This window comes from Chelonus insularis, unplaced genomic scaffold (genome assembly GCF_013357705.1).
Source record: "Chelonus insularis isolate UGA/USDA-ARS -01 unplaced genomic scaffold, ASM1335770v1 contig_88_pilon, whole genome shotgun sequence".
Taxonomy (NCBI): Eukaryota; Metazoa; Arthropoda; class Insecta; order Hymenoptera; family Braconidae; genus Chelonus; species Chelonus insularis.
In genome coordinates, this window is record NW_023276776.1 from 4070760 (window position 1) to 4088372 (window position 17613).

A 17613-nucleotide genomic window follows, 5' to 3' on the forward strand; every position below is an offset into this window, starting at 1 on the left:
ATTTATAAGGATTTAATGAACTTATGATTAAAATAAGTACAACCTTTAATTTTTAAAATGATGTATTAATTAACTATTTAAGACATTATGACAAAGAAGTTATTCATAGATTCATTAAAATGAAAATTTCCCGAGTCTTTTTCGTTGTTGATTCGAACACTTCTTTTTCTATAAATATTAGTTCTTATGAATTAATCATGATTATAATTTGATATAAAATTGATTAGTTATGTAATGGAATCGCAGCACCAAATTTTTTTATCTTAAGGCTACGATTAATATTTTATAACTCAATTGTCATTACAAAGTATCATCAACCATACACTGTACAATATAGATTCACTCACTTAAATTATAATTTCATTAATTATCATATCACATAATTAATTAATCTAAATATTGCATATGAGTAGAAGGTAGTACAAGTTGATTATTTATGACTTTTTTCATTACAATTAATTCAGTAAAACATCTCATTCTCATTGGACTCTCCAATTAAATACAATAATATAATTAGCTAATTATATAAAATGAAATAATTTTCATTAAATTACAAAATTTACTAATATTTTTGAAAGTTTAATTCTGTCTTTATGGTTGTTGGAAAATAAGGAAACTTATTTTCACAAAATCTCTTACATTTGAGAGTTTGATTCACGCCACGTATTTCCACCCATGGGCTGCATTCGTAAACTGTTTCGTGGACTTTCTTCGCTATCATAGCCTACATTTACATGTCCAGTATCAGCAAAAACATCTTTGACTGATATTTGACTACTTCGCGTGGGTCGTGGCTGGATTCCTAATGGGTTTCCAGCAACACCATAAATATTGTTGGCTCCTAAAGTTTGCATTTGAGATTTTCTTCGTAAAGCCATGATACTATTTCGACGGCCTTCAAATGCTTTAAATGCTTTTGTTGATCGACGCATTGATATATTTCTTGGCAACCCTAAATAGATATGAAATATTACTCGATAAGTTACCTAATAAATTCATAAACATGAAATTAATCTCATTGAATAAATTCATACCATTTCCTTCAGCCATACTGAAGAAACGCTGCCGGAATGCAACATCGAGTGTATTGATGGCTTGTGTTTTTCTTCTGCTTTTTTCTAAATTTCTGATTGTTTTTCTTCGTCCAGGTCCGCTTCCACTGCCTTCTTCATAATCTCCTTCCATTCCATCCAGACGCTGCAAATCTCGGACTATTTCTACAGCATGTTTTGATAGCAAAGCTTCTTCCGAAAGCTCCTTAGTCTGTAAAAAATATAGAAAATGAATAATCGTCATTATCATTCCATTTATGCTTGTTAAAAAAGCTATTTTATTGACCTTTTTACAACAGTACCAATCCAAAACAGTACTGGCAAGAATATGTGCAAATGTTCCAAATCGATGGAACAACATAGCAGTAAACTGGATGACCAAAATAAGAGCGAAGAAGAAAACGAAAACTAAACCTATCGGCTCCAACTGTAGATATTCTTTTGTAATGAGTACCTAGAATCATCATCATATAAATATTTAACATTGATTTTAAAAAACATAGGTAAAAAAGTAGTAACACTGAGATAAAAATATATTTATTACCAATCATTAAACTTTAATAGAATATATTAGAATTAAAACATTAATAGAAAGTTAGATTTTTAATAGATTAAGTTAAAAATTATAATTATCAATTTTTATCTCAATGTTGAACACATAAATGATATATTATTTACAAAGAATGATAATGCATATTTATAAAGCATTATGTTATTTTTTAAATCACATACACACATATATGCTTCAATTTCGTATTTTTACCGCTGAATTGAGTTCTTTTTATCAATAATTCATAATCACATCACCATTAGACACAAAATAGGGAACCCAGGAGTAAGATTCCTCATTCTTCTTCGTGCCCAAATTAAAAAGTCAATGCAGTTTTGTGAGACTGCAACCATGTGAGATTAGTTCATTCACATATCAGTGAAAAAAAAAATTGATTCATATTATGAGAAAGTGTGGAATGTTAGATGCATTCCAATAAGTTGCTTCATATGCATTCGAGTTGTTTACAGATTGGAAATATTATAGTTATCGTGATTTCATTATATAGGATGTATTTATAGGGGGAATTCCGAATATAAGTTAGAATTTGATGTTTTATGATGTTTCATCGTTAAATTGAAGAACTTCGTGCCAATTTTCACCTCACTTAGTTAGTTATTTAAACTGTAAGTGTGTTGGTGTCTAATTAGAAGAAAAAGATATATAAGAGAAGGAATTAAACTTAACCAATTGTTTTAATTTAAGAAAAAAAAATAGTTAAAATTGAAATTTCACTGAGAGGCCGGGTTGCCGGTACCTCTGAAGTTTCCTTAATGAAGGTGATGTTCGTCTTGACTCCCAGCGGCCACACAACGTGTAATTGATCTTTGTTCAATTGAAGTAAAAATACGATCAGCACAAACAGCGCATTGAACATTAAAAATGCAAACACACTTTTGTTCCGTAGCTCAATTAAGTCCGCGGCGATCCTGGCCTATTTTATTTCGTTGATAAAAAAAAGCAACAGACAAACAAAAACAAAATACGAATTAGTTAAATAATAGAAAAGCCCCGCTAGTGTCTTCGTACTTTTCCATCGTTGGTTTGACCTAATAGTTCAGTAAAAGTAGACGTTTTGATAGGATTCATACTAGGTAAATATATATCAAGAGATGTTAAAGTATTTGACAATAGCGGAGCGGTATTTACCTCTTGTGAATTAGCATTATAGGTGATATTGGTCTTCACACCAAAGGGCCATTTGACATGGAGTAAGTCTTTGTTTAATTGAAGGAGGAAGACGATGAGGACGAAGAGTGCATTCATCATAAAGAATGCGAACACACTCTGGTCTCGCAAATCCTTTAGGTCTTTTGCTATTCTTGCCTGATATCAGCATTAAATTGTTAAAAAAATTTGGCAAAGCTTTTTAATCCTTAATTTTATAGTTAACTATATAAATTACTAGTTGGATAATTTTTCAAAAATTTTTAACAAAGAATGGAATTTTTTTGCATCTATTTAAATTCTACACGCTATAAATTAAGGATTAAACATTGAGTTTTATTCAAACTCAAATAGCTTTATAATAAAAAAAATATTAAAAAAACATTTTAACCACTCATATGACATTTTACCTTCTCAGCTTTATCTTCATCGATAGGATAAAGATATTTCTCCAATAAATCTTTCCAGAACATTTCTTCTTGCATTGACAGTACATCAATTTCACCTTTCTTGAGACCTTCATCATTCAACCAATACGGACGATCATTGAAATTATCTCGAGGCGGTTCATTAGGTTGACTAGCTTCTGTTTCAGCTTCACTTTCAGATCCAGATGCATGACGACCTTCTTCTTCGATAGGTCCAAGGTGATCTACTCGAGAACTTGTAGATGATGCTCGTCTTCTGCCTGATGAGTGGCCATGAGGATCCACAGTTCTAAAAAAAAATTATTTTCAACTTCAGACTTCTTGAATACTTCTTCTTTATCAGATTATGGCCTTCAATTACCTCTCGATATTTTCCAAACGTTTTCCCAGTTGTTCAAGAGATTCAGCGATGGCAACAAGCTGTTGTTTTTCGTCAGAAGGTTTACCATGTGTACATAGAATGCACTTGAACAATCCTGCTAGTGATATTTCAATAGAACCTTGATCATCATCATTATTTCCAGCACCATTTTGAAGGAATCCAAGAAGTGATTTTTGTTTCGCTTTTCTTTTTGCCTCTTCAGCTTCTTTTTTCTCTTGTTCAAGCTCCTATTATTTTCCATTTAATTTAATTAATTATAAATTAATCATTCAACTGATAAGTTAATAAAGTATTAATCGTGAAAATGATATATTACATAATAATCAGCTCAAGCAATAAATTGAATAAATCTTTATTTACCCTAATACTTTTTTTAGTTTTCACTTCCCTCGTGCCCCAAGTAATGTTATTCAAATTGATAAGAGAATACATAATTAAGATTGCATACATTGAAGGAACTGAAATGTAATAAATTAAGCCATATAATAGGCATCCAATTTCTCTAGGATGTAATAATCCACTGATGACTATTTGAGCTGTTACTAATAGTAAAAATATAGTTGTAGGAGCTAACCATCCATCTTCAACGATGTTTATTGATATTGCTGTTATCACTGCTACCATGACTAGTGCATAAAATATACTAACAAAACCCGCAACTATAACCTGTTGAGATCGTGAATTGAATTCATGCATTAATTACTGTGAAAGATATTTTTTATTTCACCATAACCACTACAGACACCATTAAAGCTTAAGCAATGAATTGAAAACTTGTCTTGACTTTGTTCCCAAATGTTAAGGGTTAATTTATTATTTATTTCCATTCCATGATTATTTTTACGGACCTTCTTTGTTTTCTTGACTTGGACTTCTCGTGTTCCCCATGATACAACATTTAAATTAATGATGGAATAAAGAATAAGAAGCAAGTACATCGAAGGAATGGATAACAAATAAATGATTCCAGGTACGATACACCAAAATTCTTGAGGATGAAGACAAGCTGCTATGAAGAATGAACTAGACAATGATATCAAAAATATTGCTGAAGGAGAACCTATTCCGTCCTCGCCAAGTTGAAGAGCTGTACCAACTATTACAGCCATCATCACCATAGCATATATTGTCGACAATATTTGAGCACATAAAAGCTAAAAAGAAACAGGAAACAAATCGTCACTGTCATTATTGAACATCACTTGACATTTAAATTTGATGATTACAAAAAGCAATAGACGTCACTCAAAAAATTATTTGAATTTAACTTACCTGTATATTTGCTTTACATGTGAAACAAACTATCATGAAAATTAAAATAGGAATAATATTGTAATAAAAACTGGTCCAATTATCAATTTTAAAGGCAGCCACAAAAGCTCCCACCAACATAAGAAAAATCGTTCCAGGTCCAAGAATCGTACCACCTATTTTATTTAGTATTTGGTTATTAGCATTTGAAGAAAAACATATATTCAAAATTATTAATAACTTACCCATAAGCAAAATCTGATAGGAAATATAAGGAAGAGAAATATTATCATTGATTCTAATAGTCTTCTTTGCATCCATTAGTAGATCCATAATATTGGCAATGGTTGAAGGTACCCAACGTCTTCGTTGATTATAAAATTCATTAAATCCTTCAGGGGCATGAGTATAAGCATCACTAGCAGCAGAATATTCGACTCGATAACCTCTTTGTAGTAAAAGAGTACAAAGCCATCGATCTTCTCCCTGATCATATTGCACATAATGTCTGGCATCCTCAGATTTTGTTGTATATTTTTTCATAACATTGTCATCCATTAAAGCTTTACCACGGAAAAGAGAAAAACATCCAGGACTACAAAGTACACAACCGATCATGTGTTCAGTGGCTTTTTGAAGCCAATGACCAATAGCATACTCAAACATTTGATACCAAACCATAGGGCCTGAGCCTACCGGATGAATACGACCACAGGCAGCTCCAAGATTTTTATTTTTCTTCATCAAATCTACAAGAAGTTTTACTGCAGCTGGTTGGAAATCAATGTCACCATCTAGAGTAAGGAGGAAAGTATTTTCGGCAATTATTTCTTTACGATCCACACTGATAGGAAGTTCCATTAAACGATGTCCAAGTAAATAATACATGTACATGACTTGGCTCCATCGTTTTCGATGACGGATCTTGTTTTTGTCTTTCAAATGAGCAATCATTTTAGTTTTTCCTGGCAAAGTCCAAACCAAACGTCCTCCATATGGTGTTGGATACTTTTTCGGAGCTCGGACATGCATTCGCGTTTGATGAACATCTGATGCAGCTTCATCAAGAGTTCCTACTAACAGTTTAACGAATCTATTGACTTGAGTCTCGTTTTCATCGTGATCTGCCAGTTCAAAAGCGTCGTCAAAGAAAATATGAGTTTCGAATTCATAATAATCAGGGTCAACGACTTTTAAATATTTCTGAGCGACACGTCGAGCACATTGATCTTCGTCCAAACGAAGAATACTCTTCAAGAATTCAATCATTTCTTCTTTGTTCTCATGCCACATCGTAGCACATGCGTAAATCCTGGTAACATGGTCACTACTTTTTACTGCCGATGGTGGTGTTGTTGATCCATCTGTTTGTTCATAAATTGTTTCATAATCACCATCGCCCTTTTCACGTTCAATTTCTGCTAAATCTTCAACTTTTACTTCTGGCTGATCATCTCTTTTTCTATTCAATCCCATTGATTGGTCAATAAGTAAAGAATCATACATCGGAACAACGAAGAGTTTCTCTGTTGCTGCAAGTCTCTCACATTTTGGTGTCCAAATGTGAAGAGTGATCCAAGTTTGTGAGAGTAGCCATAGAAGCCAAACCCAACCATATTTTTTCGATATAAAGTCATTAAGGAAAGAAACCGGAGGCGATTCGAAAAACAGGTAGTTTGGAATTGTGCCATCAAAGAAACATGGATCACCATTGCGCAAACCACAAGCAGTTATCAATAGTGAAATCAGTACTGGAATAGTCAGATTTACTGGAAATGCGTAACTGAAGCCTTGGATTAAAATTTTGCAGGCAAATTTACCTAAAAAATACATTTATTTAATAGTCACGTTCATAAATAACGGTCATGGTAAAAATTCAATCAGAATATAATATCTAACCGAAAATATATGCAAAATACGATCCAAATATTTGCAGTAATAATACATAAACTGCTGCATTCATATCAGTAAATACTTGCTCAGTATCTCCATTGGAAATAATTTCTGATAAATCGGGAACAGCTCCACCAGTAACGGTTGGATTTTCTCTGATTGATGCATTGATCGTAATTTCCCGTCTGCTAAATGCTGTTCCAAACATAGTAAAAATATGTCCAACATTTTCACCTTTCACATACAAAACTACTAATGAACTGATTATAAAAATAATTATTTTACAGACTGAGATAAACATGTACGTGAAGTATCTCGTCAGTCTTAGTTCTTTTTTCACTCTTCCAAGTGTCCGTACAAATCCTGAAATTTAAATTTAAATCAAGTTGTGATCATTAAAGTAATTAACAATAATTATAGTAATTAAAGTCAATCAATTAAATACAATAATCGATGAATTACCAATTGGACTTTGTAGTGACACATAATTTTCCCACCAGCCGCAGGAAGTAAGAATTAATGCTGCAGGCATCAGCCAAATGCTGGGTTTAGAACTGTCAAGTAATGCCCAGACGACAAATCCACTTGCTTGGGCAGCTAAAGCTGCGAGATCAACAAGTACAAGAACAAATCTTCTTGATTCATCTTTGCTCTTATATCTGGATAATAAACCGAGTAATCCTGGTACAAAGCACACGCAGTTGGTAATCATGGCGCCTTGGATGACGTCTAGCTCTGGCAAAACCGCAAAGAAAAGCAAAGCCAAACCCACAACATGGAAAGTCTCCATAATAAATACTAGAAGAAAATGTGACGACCAGGGTTTCTTGCATGACTTGAAGACACACATTCGAATACTTCGAAAAAGTGTTCCAAATTCAGGAACAACGTAAGCAATAATTATACACCAGATCCATAAAATTCGTTCTTCTTCAGGAGGTGTGAACCAATAACGCTTATCACGTTGAAATCTTCGATTACAATACTCTACATGTCGATTTTGTTTAAGTTGGGAAGTCATGAACAGTACTGATCCTTTAGCAATCACACCGCTACCAAGTACTATTATAAATACTACCAAATATACGATTACTTTGGTTATTTGGACTGTTGCATCGAGGCATTTTTGATTTGCCATCGATCCTGAATCAATTTTTGGAGGTGGATCTCTGAACACATCCCATGCTTTTGTCTCCGGAACTGTTCTTTGACTGGAAAAAAAATCAGTTTATAAGACTAATCTTTGTTATAATTAATTTGTTGATTCGTTGAAGATTTATTTTACCTTCCTGCATAGTCTTGGTTTAATGGTGTGGTATCATCATCAGAAAAGTCTCCAGGATCAGCGCCCGCACCTGGCATCATTCCATTTTGATGATTTTTAGCCATTTCGTATAACTTTTCTGAAAAATTTTAATTATTTGTATTCTAGAGAGTCCACTATTTCAATCACTAATCCTTTAATATTAGCAAAATTATTTTATATCTAGAAAAAGGAGTGATTGATAACTGAAACTATTATGATTCATTTATAGAAAAGAATGATTTATTGCAATATTGTTATTTAATTGAAGTAATTTATGAAGAAATTGTTTGCTGCATTTCATTACCAATTATTGACAAGATGATTACTACACCAAGTGAGATAAAACTAGAATTTTTAGATTAGAAATCATTGAAAGGTTGATTGATAGCATGAGGACAGTAAGTGGAAATGATTAAGTGATAATAGGAATGGATTAAACTCTCAATCCACATATGAAAAATTCAAAGAGCAGCATATCTTTGTTCTGCTGGCGGATATAAGATAGGGTGGGGAAAGAGTGAGAGATTTTTAACTGGTTCTTTGGTTCTTGAAAGTGAAAGGCTCTGAAACACGGCAGAAATAACATATAATAGCAGCAAGGACGTCCACTGCAACTTCGTGGTGTGTCAGTAAGCCCCCTCAAGGCTCGTCATGATATCTATTCTCTCTCTACTTTTATCACCCGCATAATTTCATTTTTCACTTGAATTCACTAACCAAATATGATTCAATCTGCATCAAATTAATTAATAATTATCTTATTATATAAAAGTGTCCTTTTAAGGATATAGAATTTATCAATGAAAGAAAAGTTAGAATTTTTGTAATTAATGGAAACTTGATGATGTGAATTAACTTTTGATGAACCAAAGATGACTTATGAAGTGAATACTCTGAGGGTCGAGTCATACTTTAGTATATCTGTCATTTCTCGTGGGAAACAAATTTCTTATTAGTTATTTGATGAATAGAAAATAACATTTATAATAGATTACATATACGTATGGACATAAATATCAGGGCTTGAAATTCCTTTGTTATTATAACGGTAACGCAAAGAAGAAAGCGAAAGTATATCAGTGAGTTTTAAGTTTCATTCTTTTTCTCCCTCTTTATGTCTTACTTTTTTATCTTGCTTATTTCTCAATAAATTTTTTCAAAGAAATTTTTAAACAATGTTTCTAGATCACGAATTGAATTCAATTTAGAGTGACCAATATTGCAAGAATAATATTCAATAATTGTGAAATTTTTCTTGAAACATTTTATATAAATTATTTATTTAACTTGATCTTATAAAATCATTGAGTTAATCAATATTAAAAATGCAAATATATTTTTTTCAAAACTGGTTTTCATTTGTATACTTTCATTTTAAGTAGTGACAAATATTTTTTTAAACCCAATGACAGAACTTGATACAAATAACATTCACGCAAAGATTAACTTACAAAACTAAAGAGTAGATAGAGTGTTGAGTGATTCAATAATAGATGAATAACGTGATAAAGAATTCAATAGTTGCGAAAATTTTTACAAGCATTTGGACTATTTTAAGTGATATCATCAATAGTATTACTCAATCACGTTCTCCAACCGGATATTAAAAATAGCCGATTGAAAAAATTTTATTATGAAACTTTTTAACAAAACAGAGAAATATGACAAATCTAAAATGAATACATAATATAGGAATTAATTTGTGATAAACATTATATTTCAATTAATGAATCTCAAACCCCTGGTATAGTTCGAGGTAAGGAAATGTTTAATTTTCCATTGACCTTCTAGATACATGGACAATTAAACTGATAATATTTTACGGAAGTATCATACAGAAGATAAAAGTTTTTTTACTCAGGCATAGAAAACTACATGTATAGTGCTGATAATGCATTGATGATTTGATATGATAAGAACAGTAATGGTGCTTTTTTTTGCTACAATGATGATAATAATTATTATCTTACATGATCAGCATTAATGAAAAGTGATACACTATTGCACACAATTATTGAAGCTTTCATTAAATATCAATAACAAATAGTTGCAAAATTTTCACAAAAATGATCGTTGACGTCGTTAAAATCAATCAAATGAAATTAGAAGGCATAATTCCTAATGACATTCAGTTTTTAATTGAAATATTCGAAATACATTAATCATATTTAATTATACTAATCATAGTTAATTTTTTAAAATATTATTCAGGAATTTCACTAGTTAATAATAAGCATTATAATTCAATTATGTCAACAATGTATTTTAATGAAGAAGAAAATTGATTTGAAAATCTAAGTTAATGTAATTAAATAAATTTACCGTATGTTTATTATCATTTAAATGACAATTTTGGAGTTTATAAGAAATATCACGTGTCTTCCGGTAACGAGTGAAAGGTGTAGCTCTGAGAAAAGAAGCGCAATGTAGGAAAAAATTGTGTTATGGTCTATTTTAATTTAAAAAGCTGTATTCAAATTAATGTGTATACTTATATCGAAACGAGAAAGCGGTAAGTTACAGCCTGAATCTAGTTTAATGATTTAATACGTTACTATATAATAATTGAGCCGTATTAAATAGTTTATAACAACATGTATTAAATATAAAAATTTTTTTATTATTTATTATTTCTACACATACTCATCTATAAAATTAGTTTACATTTATGCAATTTTTCATTTCTATTCTATTATATTCAATTAAATTCATTCATACTACATAAAAGTTCTCAAGACATACAATTTTATATTAAAAACATCAATGATTTCATTTTCTCTCTATTAATTAAACTATGTCATGAATATATTGAAAAATAATACCGAAATTCAAAGCCATATACAATAGTTTTAATACATTTAACCATTTAAAAATATATAAATTTATATATAGCAATGGAATTTTTATTTCTCTTCCTTGAGAAATCATTAAACTATCATACTGACAGAACTGACATGTGCATTATACCTAACGGTAAAGTAAAAGTTTAGATTTGTCCTCGATTAGTATATATTATTGAAGTTTCATTGAACCCGAAAAATATTTAATTAATTACTTACTTCAATCTTTCTCCAACGAAAAATCGTTCTTTGTCCTTAGAGTAATTTCCACACTCCTTTCTAAGGATTACACAATTATTTTAGCTAAACCATTTGTGCTTTGACTTTTCCACTCGTTTATTCCAAACTGATCTCAACGACGTCTTATCCTCGTCTTGATGACAAGACAAGTGAAAAAAAAATTATTTAAACATTTTTAAAATCAATTTTTCATTATTGAACTTATGGATTGATAGACAAGGACCAATCTTCACATATAGACAAATATTACTGTGGTATGTATCTTGAACTAGCAGTCACCAGCGCGCGGAGGTGAAAGCCGAGTAGAAGGAGAAGAACGTTACCACGCGACTGGCCGATCCAACACCAGTAGAAAAAGAATAAATGGTTTCGTCCCTTCCCGGTGTGCTTGACTTGTACCACGTTACTTTCACAAGAGTCTTTCAGGTCGTGGTGAGGCTTACGTTTACAGTTGGACTTAAGAATCTTTCTTGAGGCTATATTATGTGTTGTAGGGTCCAACTTCAACCTACTCAAACCACGTTTCTCGTGGTCTGGGTGCGGTGACGTCAAAAGAAAAATCTGTTTCACTACGTGGGTGCATAGAGATAAAAAGGAAGGGAGACCAGTATCCTATCGTCGCATATCCTCTTTGAGGGTCGACGATCTCTTGTAATGCGATTCTTCAAGGTCCTTTAAAATCCTTGAGTGTGAATCCTCAACCAGGACCTTAGTATTCGCTGATGCATTCTTGAGTTTTTTTGAAATTTATTTTATTTCCTTTTTATGACATTCTTGCCATACTCAAGCAGCAGAATCATATCAGAATTCGATATTAATTATTGAGTTACTAAACTTAAAAAATTATTCTAAAAAAATTTAATTGTTATTAATTTCATAACAATTTCAAGAATACCTCTTTTTATTTTATCTTAAAAGTTTATTTAAAATATTCTAATTCATAGAATTTCTGATAATAATATAATATTTGCAAAGCAATCAGTAAAAATTTACTGGAGATCATTCTCAATCTTACACATTTTAAATCAATTTTGATTAATAATATTACTAATAGACACTAATGAACATATTGTATATAATTTGCATCTATTAGATGTATTAAGTTTATAGACATAATTCATGTATCTATAAATCAGTCGAAATCATAACATTAAAATTCGCACATTTATTTCACACATTCCAATATTCAGTTGAATTATTGAGTATTATTTTAATAATTTCAATTTTCACGTAATTACGATCGATCTTTCGAAAGATTTAATGATTCATTCGATTCATTCAAGGTTACCGGTTGTTGCAATTTTCGGTACATCATGGGTAAATCAAGTTTTGTAGTAATATCCGGCCTAAGAATACTGGACAATGAATCATCAGGAGCAGCAAAATAACCCGCAGATCGAGCAGATTTGGCAATTTCATTAGCAGTATCTAAATTTTTTTTACGATCCATCAAATCATCTTGTCTACAAGAATCCATTCCAAATGTAGGCTTAATTATATCACTAGCCATAAAATCAGTTTTTCTCTCCATTCCCAAATCTTTTGGAGGTGTTAAAGGATTAACTTTACTCAGAGGATTAAATAAGTTAGCAATATCGCGAGCATATGCAGTCGATGACGCTTTAGTTAATTCACTTAAAGGAAAACCTGACAATTTAGCAAGATCAGCTGGAGAAAAATTAGCAAATTTACTTACATCTGATAGCGGATTCATTTTTAAAGATACACCAGGTAACATTGAGTCTGATGCTAAACTAGATCGTAATTCACTAAAAGGATCATAATCCATTTTCACATTTTTTATAGATACTGTGAGTTCACCAGATCTGAATGTTGGAGAAATATCTGGTTTATCTGTTTTATGATGAGATCTTCCATCTTTTTGAGAATCTTCAGAGCCTTCTTTTTTATCGGAATCTTTAGAAGATGTTGATGGTTGAGTATTAAATGATTTAGGTAAAGATGACATAATATTATTATCTGGTTTGAAAGACATTGGCGTCAAAAAAAGGTTGTTGGCTCCCAATCCAGAGGTAGTTTGTGCTAATGATTCAGATAAACTGAGTGGGGGAAACTGTACAGTAATAAAACCATCTGTCGATCCAGTTTCGTCTTTAGAGCCTGGAAGAATCATTGCTTTGATCACTTCCCAGTAACCAGCATCATTTCCTCGATTACGACCAGGTAATTTTGATGCCAGAGAATTTCGTAAGCGTTCCAAGTACGTTGTTGTATTATTAAAACTGGCTCTAAAATCAATCCCACCTTCACTTCTATAATATTCAATACATTTTTTTATTTCATCAAGTGCGTCTTGTGGTAGAAATAATTCTTGAGATATTGTGTAGCTTAGAAGCATTGGTCTAGGATATTCATGCGGTCGATTTTCAGGCGGTGGCATTGACCAAAAGACGTTGAAATTGGATTCGTAACAATTACCGTCAGCATTATATGGAGCTTTAGAATGGAAAATGAAACCGATTTTTAAGTATAATTTTGTTTCATAAATTTTTAAAAATATCAAAAAAGTTTATCTATTAAACATGCTAAATTAATTGAAAATAGTGAATTATTGAATTCAATAAAGAAATAATAAATTTCAAAATAAAATTAAAAATAATAAAAATACTTACAACAAATTATTCCTACGCAAGGAGTATAACCATTATCACTAGGGCCTTTCATTTTTATTTGATAATCTAATTGATAATCAACATCTCTTAATGATGGAGATGCATGAGATCGAGGATGAGAATGATACCATCCTACTAAAGTAACCCTTTGCCATTCCATAGCTTTTGCTATCTCAGCTTCCACCATACCAGCAGCTGTTTTATCTTTTCCAGCATATCGACAAGGGAAAGCGCTAGTAATTGCTAAATCTTTAATAATAATTATAAAAAATGAATTCATTTATCCTCACTGAAATTTTTTGAATTATTTCATGTTATTTAATGCCTTACTGTGAGAATTTATATCCCAGTGTCCTCCTAAATATCCACAAACTTCTTTATCAGTTAGGTGACAGTGAAGATCAACAATTAGGGCAGCAGTAGTAGAAATTGTCACTAAGAATGGTTGAATTTTTCCAAGAGTACTAAATGATGTTAACTCCACCATAGTACTCATATCCCTATAAGAATAAATATATATATAATATTACAAAACGTTAATTTAAGTAAATATGAGTAATTGATGAGTTTAATATTACATTGCATGACTCCTTATTCCTAAATTTGCATGTTTCACTGGTACTCTAACGATTGTTGTTGGATTGAAAATTTGTTTCTCTATCTTATCATTTTTTTCATCAGCTCCTTCATTAGTAAGTTCCATTTTGTCCATTTTTTAGCTCTAAAATAAAAACAATTTTTAAGAATACATGTTTTTGGTTTTTTTAAATTTTTAACAGAGAGGCTTATAATAGAATTTTGTGTGAAATAAATGATCAATTTCTTATTATCTAATAAAGTAAAACTTACTGAGAAAACTTAGAGGATTTTTATATTTGTTTATAATAAAATACTATAATATTTTTTTCATAAACAATTCATTCGGATTTCTTTAGAATAAACACAACAAAATCAGAGAATACACATTTATATAGAAGTTCCAATTCTTATAAATGCACGAAATTTTATTGAATAATCAGAAAAGAATCGCCAGGTGGTGCAGTTGTGATTGTCAGCTAACTTCAAGTCAGTACACCAACTGGTGGTGGTGATCAGTGATGATAGAGTGAAATAGCAATGTTGCGAATACTATCACTATATAAGTGCAGTTAAAAACATTCTAAATTAACAACAGTTTAAATAATTAATTAAATAATTGGTTAATTTTAAAGTAAGAGAAACTTTTCTCACTTGTTTACCATAAAAATGGCGGAAAAAACTAAAACAATGAACCATGTGAAACATGTTCCAAAAGATGCTCAGGTTATCATGTCAATAATGAAAGACATGGGTATTGTTGATTATGAACCAAAAGTTATTAATCAATTGTTAGAATTCACTTATCGTAAGTATAACTGATAAATTTGATACCTTTATGTTATCAATTATTTAAAATATGTCTACAACTAAAATGATATCAAAAACATTTATGAACATTTTAGGTTATATTACTTGTCTTCTCGACGATAGTAAAGTATTCGCCAACCATGCTAAGAAAAAGCTTATAGACTTAGAGGATGTTAGATTAGCAGTCAAAATGCAATTAGAAAAGACTTTCACCAATCCTCCACCAAGAGATGTTCTTCTAGAGGTAGCAAGAGCTAAAAATAACATACCTCTACCATTTGTAAAGCCAAATAATGGACTCAGATTGCCACCAGATCGTTATTGCTTAAACTCTGCCAACTATAGATTGAAACCTTCAATGAAAAAACCTATTGGAAAGCAAATGCATTCATTAGTTGGGAATAGTTTTATGGGACAATCAAAAGCTAAAATTGACAACACTAAAGGTGGATTGTCAATTGTTAAAAGGCCAGGAACTCTAACAACAGTCGCAAGAACACAAACTATTTCAGTTCCTAAGCCAGTTTTTAAGTTTTCGACGGGTAATTATTTTTTTCTATTTTATTTAAAATTCCTAATGAACTTTTTTTTACCTCTGTTCTCCAGTTCCTTACTCGATTCCCGTCATAATCCCTCGTCGTCCCAACATTTCGAAAATTTTAATCTGTAAGAATTATAATTTTTTTTCTGATGAAAAGTATGTTTATTACAATAAAGATGTATTTTACTGTTTTATTTAGCTGGTACAAGCAGTCCGAGTACACTATTGAATCCAACTGCCAAACCGAAAATACAAATTACAAATAGCCAATCGGCATCAGTTATCAAGATGGAAACTGATGAGAGTTCCAAAAGAAAAAGAGAAGAAGACGACTATGATGTACCGTAAATAGGAACGATATTTTTAATATTTATTATTTTTTATTTATTTTTGTTAATCAAAAATTTCATCACAATATCAATAATACTAAATTTTATCAAAAGCTCGATAAATTATTTAATATGATTCTACGTATTTCTTAATATTATTTTGTTCGTCGGAGTTATTGAAATAATTTTCTTCACGTTGTTCGATACTCAATGATTCCTCTTCATTATCTACGGATTTTTGTTCATCACCAATATCAAATCCTTCATCATCCACGGATTGTTTATCTTCGATTGATGTCACTTCATTAAGTTCATCTATTTTCTCTTCATCTTTTGTAAAACTTTCTTCGAATTCAGAATCATGTTCTATTTCTCTATCAGTTTCTTCTCCATAATCTGCACTGGGAACATGTATATCTAATTTAGGCTGTTCTTCAGCAGTTTTTATGGCTGACGTAGAAGATAAAGGAAGAACTTCAACTGATGTACGTTGAGAAGTTAGTAATGGAGGTTGTGACCCATTAGATAATTGATCTTTTAAATTTTTCGATGTTCTATCTTTACTTCTTTTATCTCCTGCTCGAACACATTTTGGTAAAGGCAAAACTAATTTAAATTCTTCCGGCAATTCATCCATACTATATAATCTGTCAAATCGAATATATTTTTAATAAATGTATAAAATAGAATAATAGCTTTTTACCTGTCAGCAAAGTAAATGCGGCGAATTCGACAGTTGGCATTAATTTGTATTCTTGTCGTTTCTACATAATTAGATTTATATGCTCTTTTTACACAATCTGGAAGATTAAATTGTAGTTGGGCCCATCCACCTCTTAAGCATAAAGGTAGTGTTGTACTGAAGGGTCTGATTGTAACTAATTTTTGAAAATTACTTAGACGAAATCTTCTATGCATACGTTTATCATCTAAGACCTAAATTTTTTTATTACTATTTATATGTAAATACATGTATTTACTATGTAAAAGTAATTTTAATTATAAATTTAGACTTATAGTGATGGATTTAATTACTGTAATTTCAAAAGTAAAGTATCTTCTCATATTTTTTACAATCATGATGCAAAAAGGAAGCTCAATTCCTAATGATGTCTTTGGATCTTTAGGGGTATAAATATAAGTTGTTGAAACATTTGTCCCAGCTATTTCTAACGCTAATGAATTTATTTCTTGATCAGTAACTCTTCTTATAAATCCGTTCTGAACCTAATGGTCAATTATTATTTTTTTTTTTTACAAGTTATTAGTGCTATTATTTTCATTTTATAAAATTCGTTATTTATAATCAATAGAATTATGAGTAAACTAACATGTGTAGACCAGAGTTCAAGAGGTGCTCCTCCACAGCTGTATAAGATCGATAAATATCCTTTTTGGAATTTATTACGAAACATATTCAACAATATGTCAGAATAAATTAAGGAATCTATGACATAAATATATTTACTTAATGAATGCCATGAAGTTAATCGAAAAATACTTGTATAATTTTTCTATTGTTTTATTAATATGATACAATTTTTTCCATGAAAATTTATGATCATTTATGGTTGAATTAATAATAACGATTAGAAAGTTGTATTTAGTAGATGTA

The 17613-nt window shown here is 30.8% G+C and overlaps 4 protein-coding genes across 5 annotated transcripts; 1 reads left to right on the forward strand and 3 right to left on the reverse strand.

Moving 5' to 3' along the window:
* Window positions 1-44: 44 nt before the first annotated feature.
* Window positions 45-11998, reverse strand: kkv (hyaluronan synthase-like protein kkv). 2 transcript variants are annotated; one of them, XM_035091021.1, is made up of 13 exons: window positions 11089-11998; window positions 8009-8126; window positions 7186-7934; window positions 6730-7086; window positions 5076-6650; window positions 4852-5006; window positions 3940-4245; window positions 3559-3806; window positions 3180-3486; window positions 2752-2928; window positions 1339-1506; window positions 1035-1263; window positions 45-952 (listed from the first exon to the last, which is right to left on the reverse strand). In XM_035091021.1, exons 2-13 carry the CDS (start codon window positions 8110-8112, stop codon window positions 636-638), a joined length of 4692 nt encoding a protein of 1563 aa, XP_034946912.1. In that variant the 5' UTR covers window positions 8113-8126; window positions 11089-11998; the 3' UTR covers window positions 45-635. The 2 variants fall into 2 exon arrangements, with proteins under 2 accessions (XP_034946912.1, XP_034946911.1); XM_035091020.1 differs by lacking the exon at window positions 3940-4245 and adding an exon at window positions 4428-4733.
* Taf9 (TBP-associated factor 9) lies at window positions 10341-16111 on the forward strand. Its single transcript, XM_035091029.1, has 4 exons — window positions 10341-10541; window positions 14678-15126; window positions 15224-15670; window positions 15869-16111. Exons 2-4 carry the CDS (start codon window positions 14988-14990, stop codon window positions 16015-16017), a joined length of 735 nt encoding a protein of 244 aa, XP_034946920.1. The 5' UTR covers window positions 10341-10541; window positions 14678-14987; the 3' UTR covers window positions 16018-16111.
* Window positions 12050-14724, reverse strand: LOC118071699 (myb-like protein H). Its single transcript, XM_035091022.1, has 5 exons — window positions 14592-14724; window positions 14321-14463; window positions 14073-14242; window positions 13743-13991; window positions 12050-13566 (listed from the first exon to the last, which is right to left on the reverse strand). The coding sequence occupies exons 2-5, from the start codon at window positions 14452-14454 to the stop codon at window positions 12344-12346; spliced, it is 1776 nt and encodes a 591-aa protein (XP_034946913.1). The 5' UTR covers window positions 14455-14463; window positions 14592-14724; the 3' UTR covers window positions 12050-12343.
* LOC118071705 (cilia- and flagella-associated protein 20-like) lies at window positions 16094-17452 on the reverse strand. Its single transcript, XM_035091033.1, has 4 exons — window positions 17330-17452; window positions 17034-17225; window positions 16702-16934; window positions 16094-16645 (listed from the first exon to the last, which is right to left on the reverse strand). Exons 1-4 carry the CDS (start codon window positions 17411-17413, stop codon window positions 16126-16128), a joined length of 1029 nt encoding a protein of 342 aa, XP_034946924.1. The 5' UTR covers window positions 17414-17452; the 3' UTR covers window positions 16094-16125.
* Between the last annotated feature and the right edge of the window lie 161 nt (window positions 17453-17613).

Bases quoted from the DNA above. Each gene is read 5' to 3' on its own strand.
- kkv (XM_035091021.1), bottom strand. From the start codon at position 8,112: ATGGCTAAAAATCATCAAAATGGAATGATGCCAGGTGCGGGCGCTGAT. The intron at 5,007-5,075 runs GTAAGTTATTAA...TAAATAAAATAG, and splicing joins CTATCAGATTTTGCTTATGG to GTGGTACGATTCTTGGACCT. The intron at 3,807-3,939 runs GTAAATAAAGAT...GGAAAATAATAG, and splicing joins AAACTAAAAAAAGTATTAGG to GAGCTTGAACAAGAGAAAAA.
- LOC118071699 (XM_035091022.1), bottom strand. From the start codon at position 14,454: ATGGACAAAATGGAACTTACTAATGAAGGAGCTGATGAAAAAAATGAT. The intron at 14,243-14,320 runs GTAATATTAAAC...TTATTCTTATAG, and splicing joins GGAATAAGGAGTCATGCAAT to GGATATGAGTACTATGGTGG. The intron at 13,567-13,742 runs GTAAGTATTTTT...TCCATTCTAAAG, and splicing joins TTGCGTAGGAATAATTTGTT to CTCCATATAATGCTGACGGT.
- Taf9 (XM_035091029.1), top strand. From the start codon at position 14,988: ATGGCGGAAAAAACTAAAACAATGAACCATGTGAAACATGTTCCAAAA. The intron at 15,127-15,223 runs GTAAGTATAACT...TGAACATTTTAG, and splicing joins ATTGTTAGAATTCACTTATC to GTTATATTACTTGTCTTCTC. The intron at 15,671-15,868 runs GTAATTATTTTT...TGTTTTATTTAG, and splicing joins AGTTTTTAAGTTTTCGACGG to CTGGTACAAGCAGTCCGAGT.
- LOC118071705 (XM_035091033.1), bottom strand. From the start codon at position 17,413: ATGTTTCGTAATAAATTCCAAAAAGGATATTTATCGATCTTATACAGC. The intron at 17,226-17,329 runs GTTAGTTTACTC...ATTGACCATTAG, and splicing joins TTGAACTCTGGTCTACACAT to GTTCAGAACGGATTTATAAG. The intron at 16,646-16,701 runs GTAAAAAGCTAT...TCGATTTGACAG, and splicing joins CGCATTTACTTTGCTGACAG to ATTATATAGTATGGATGAAT.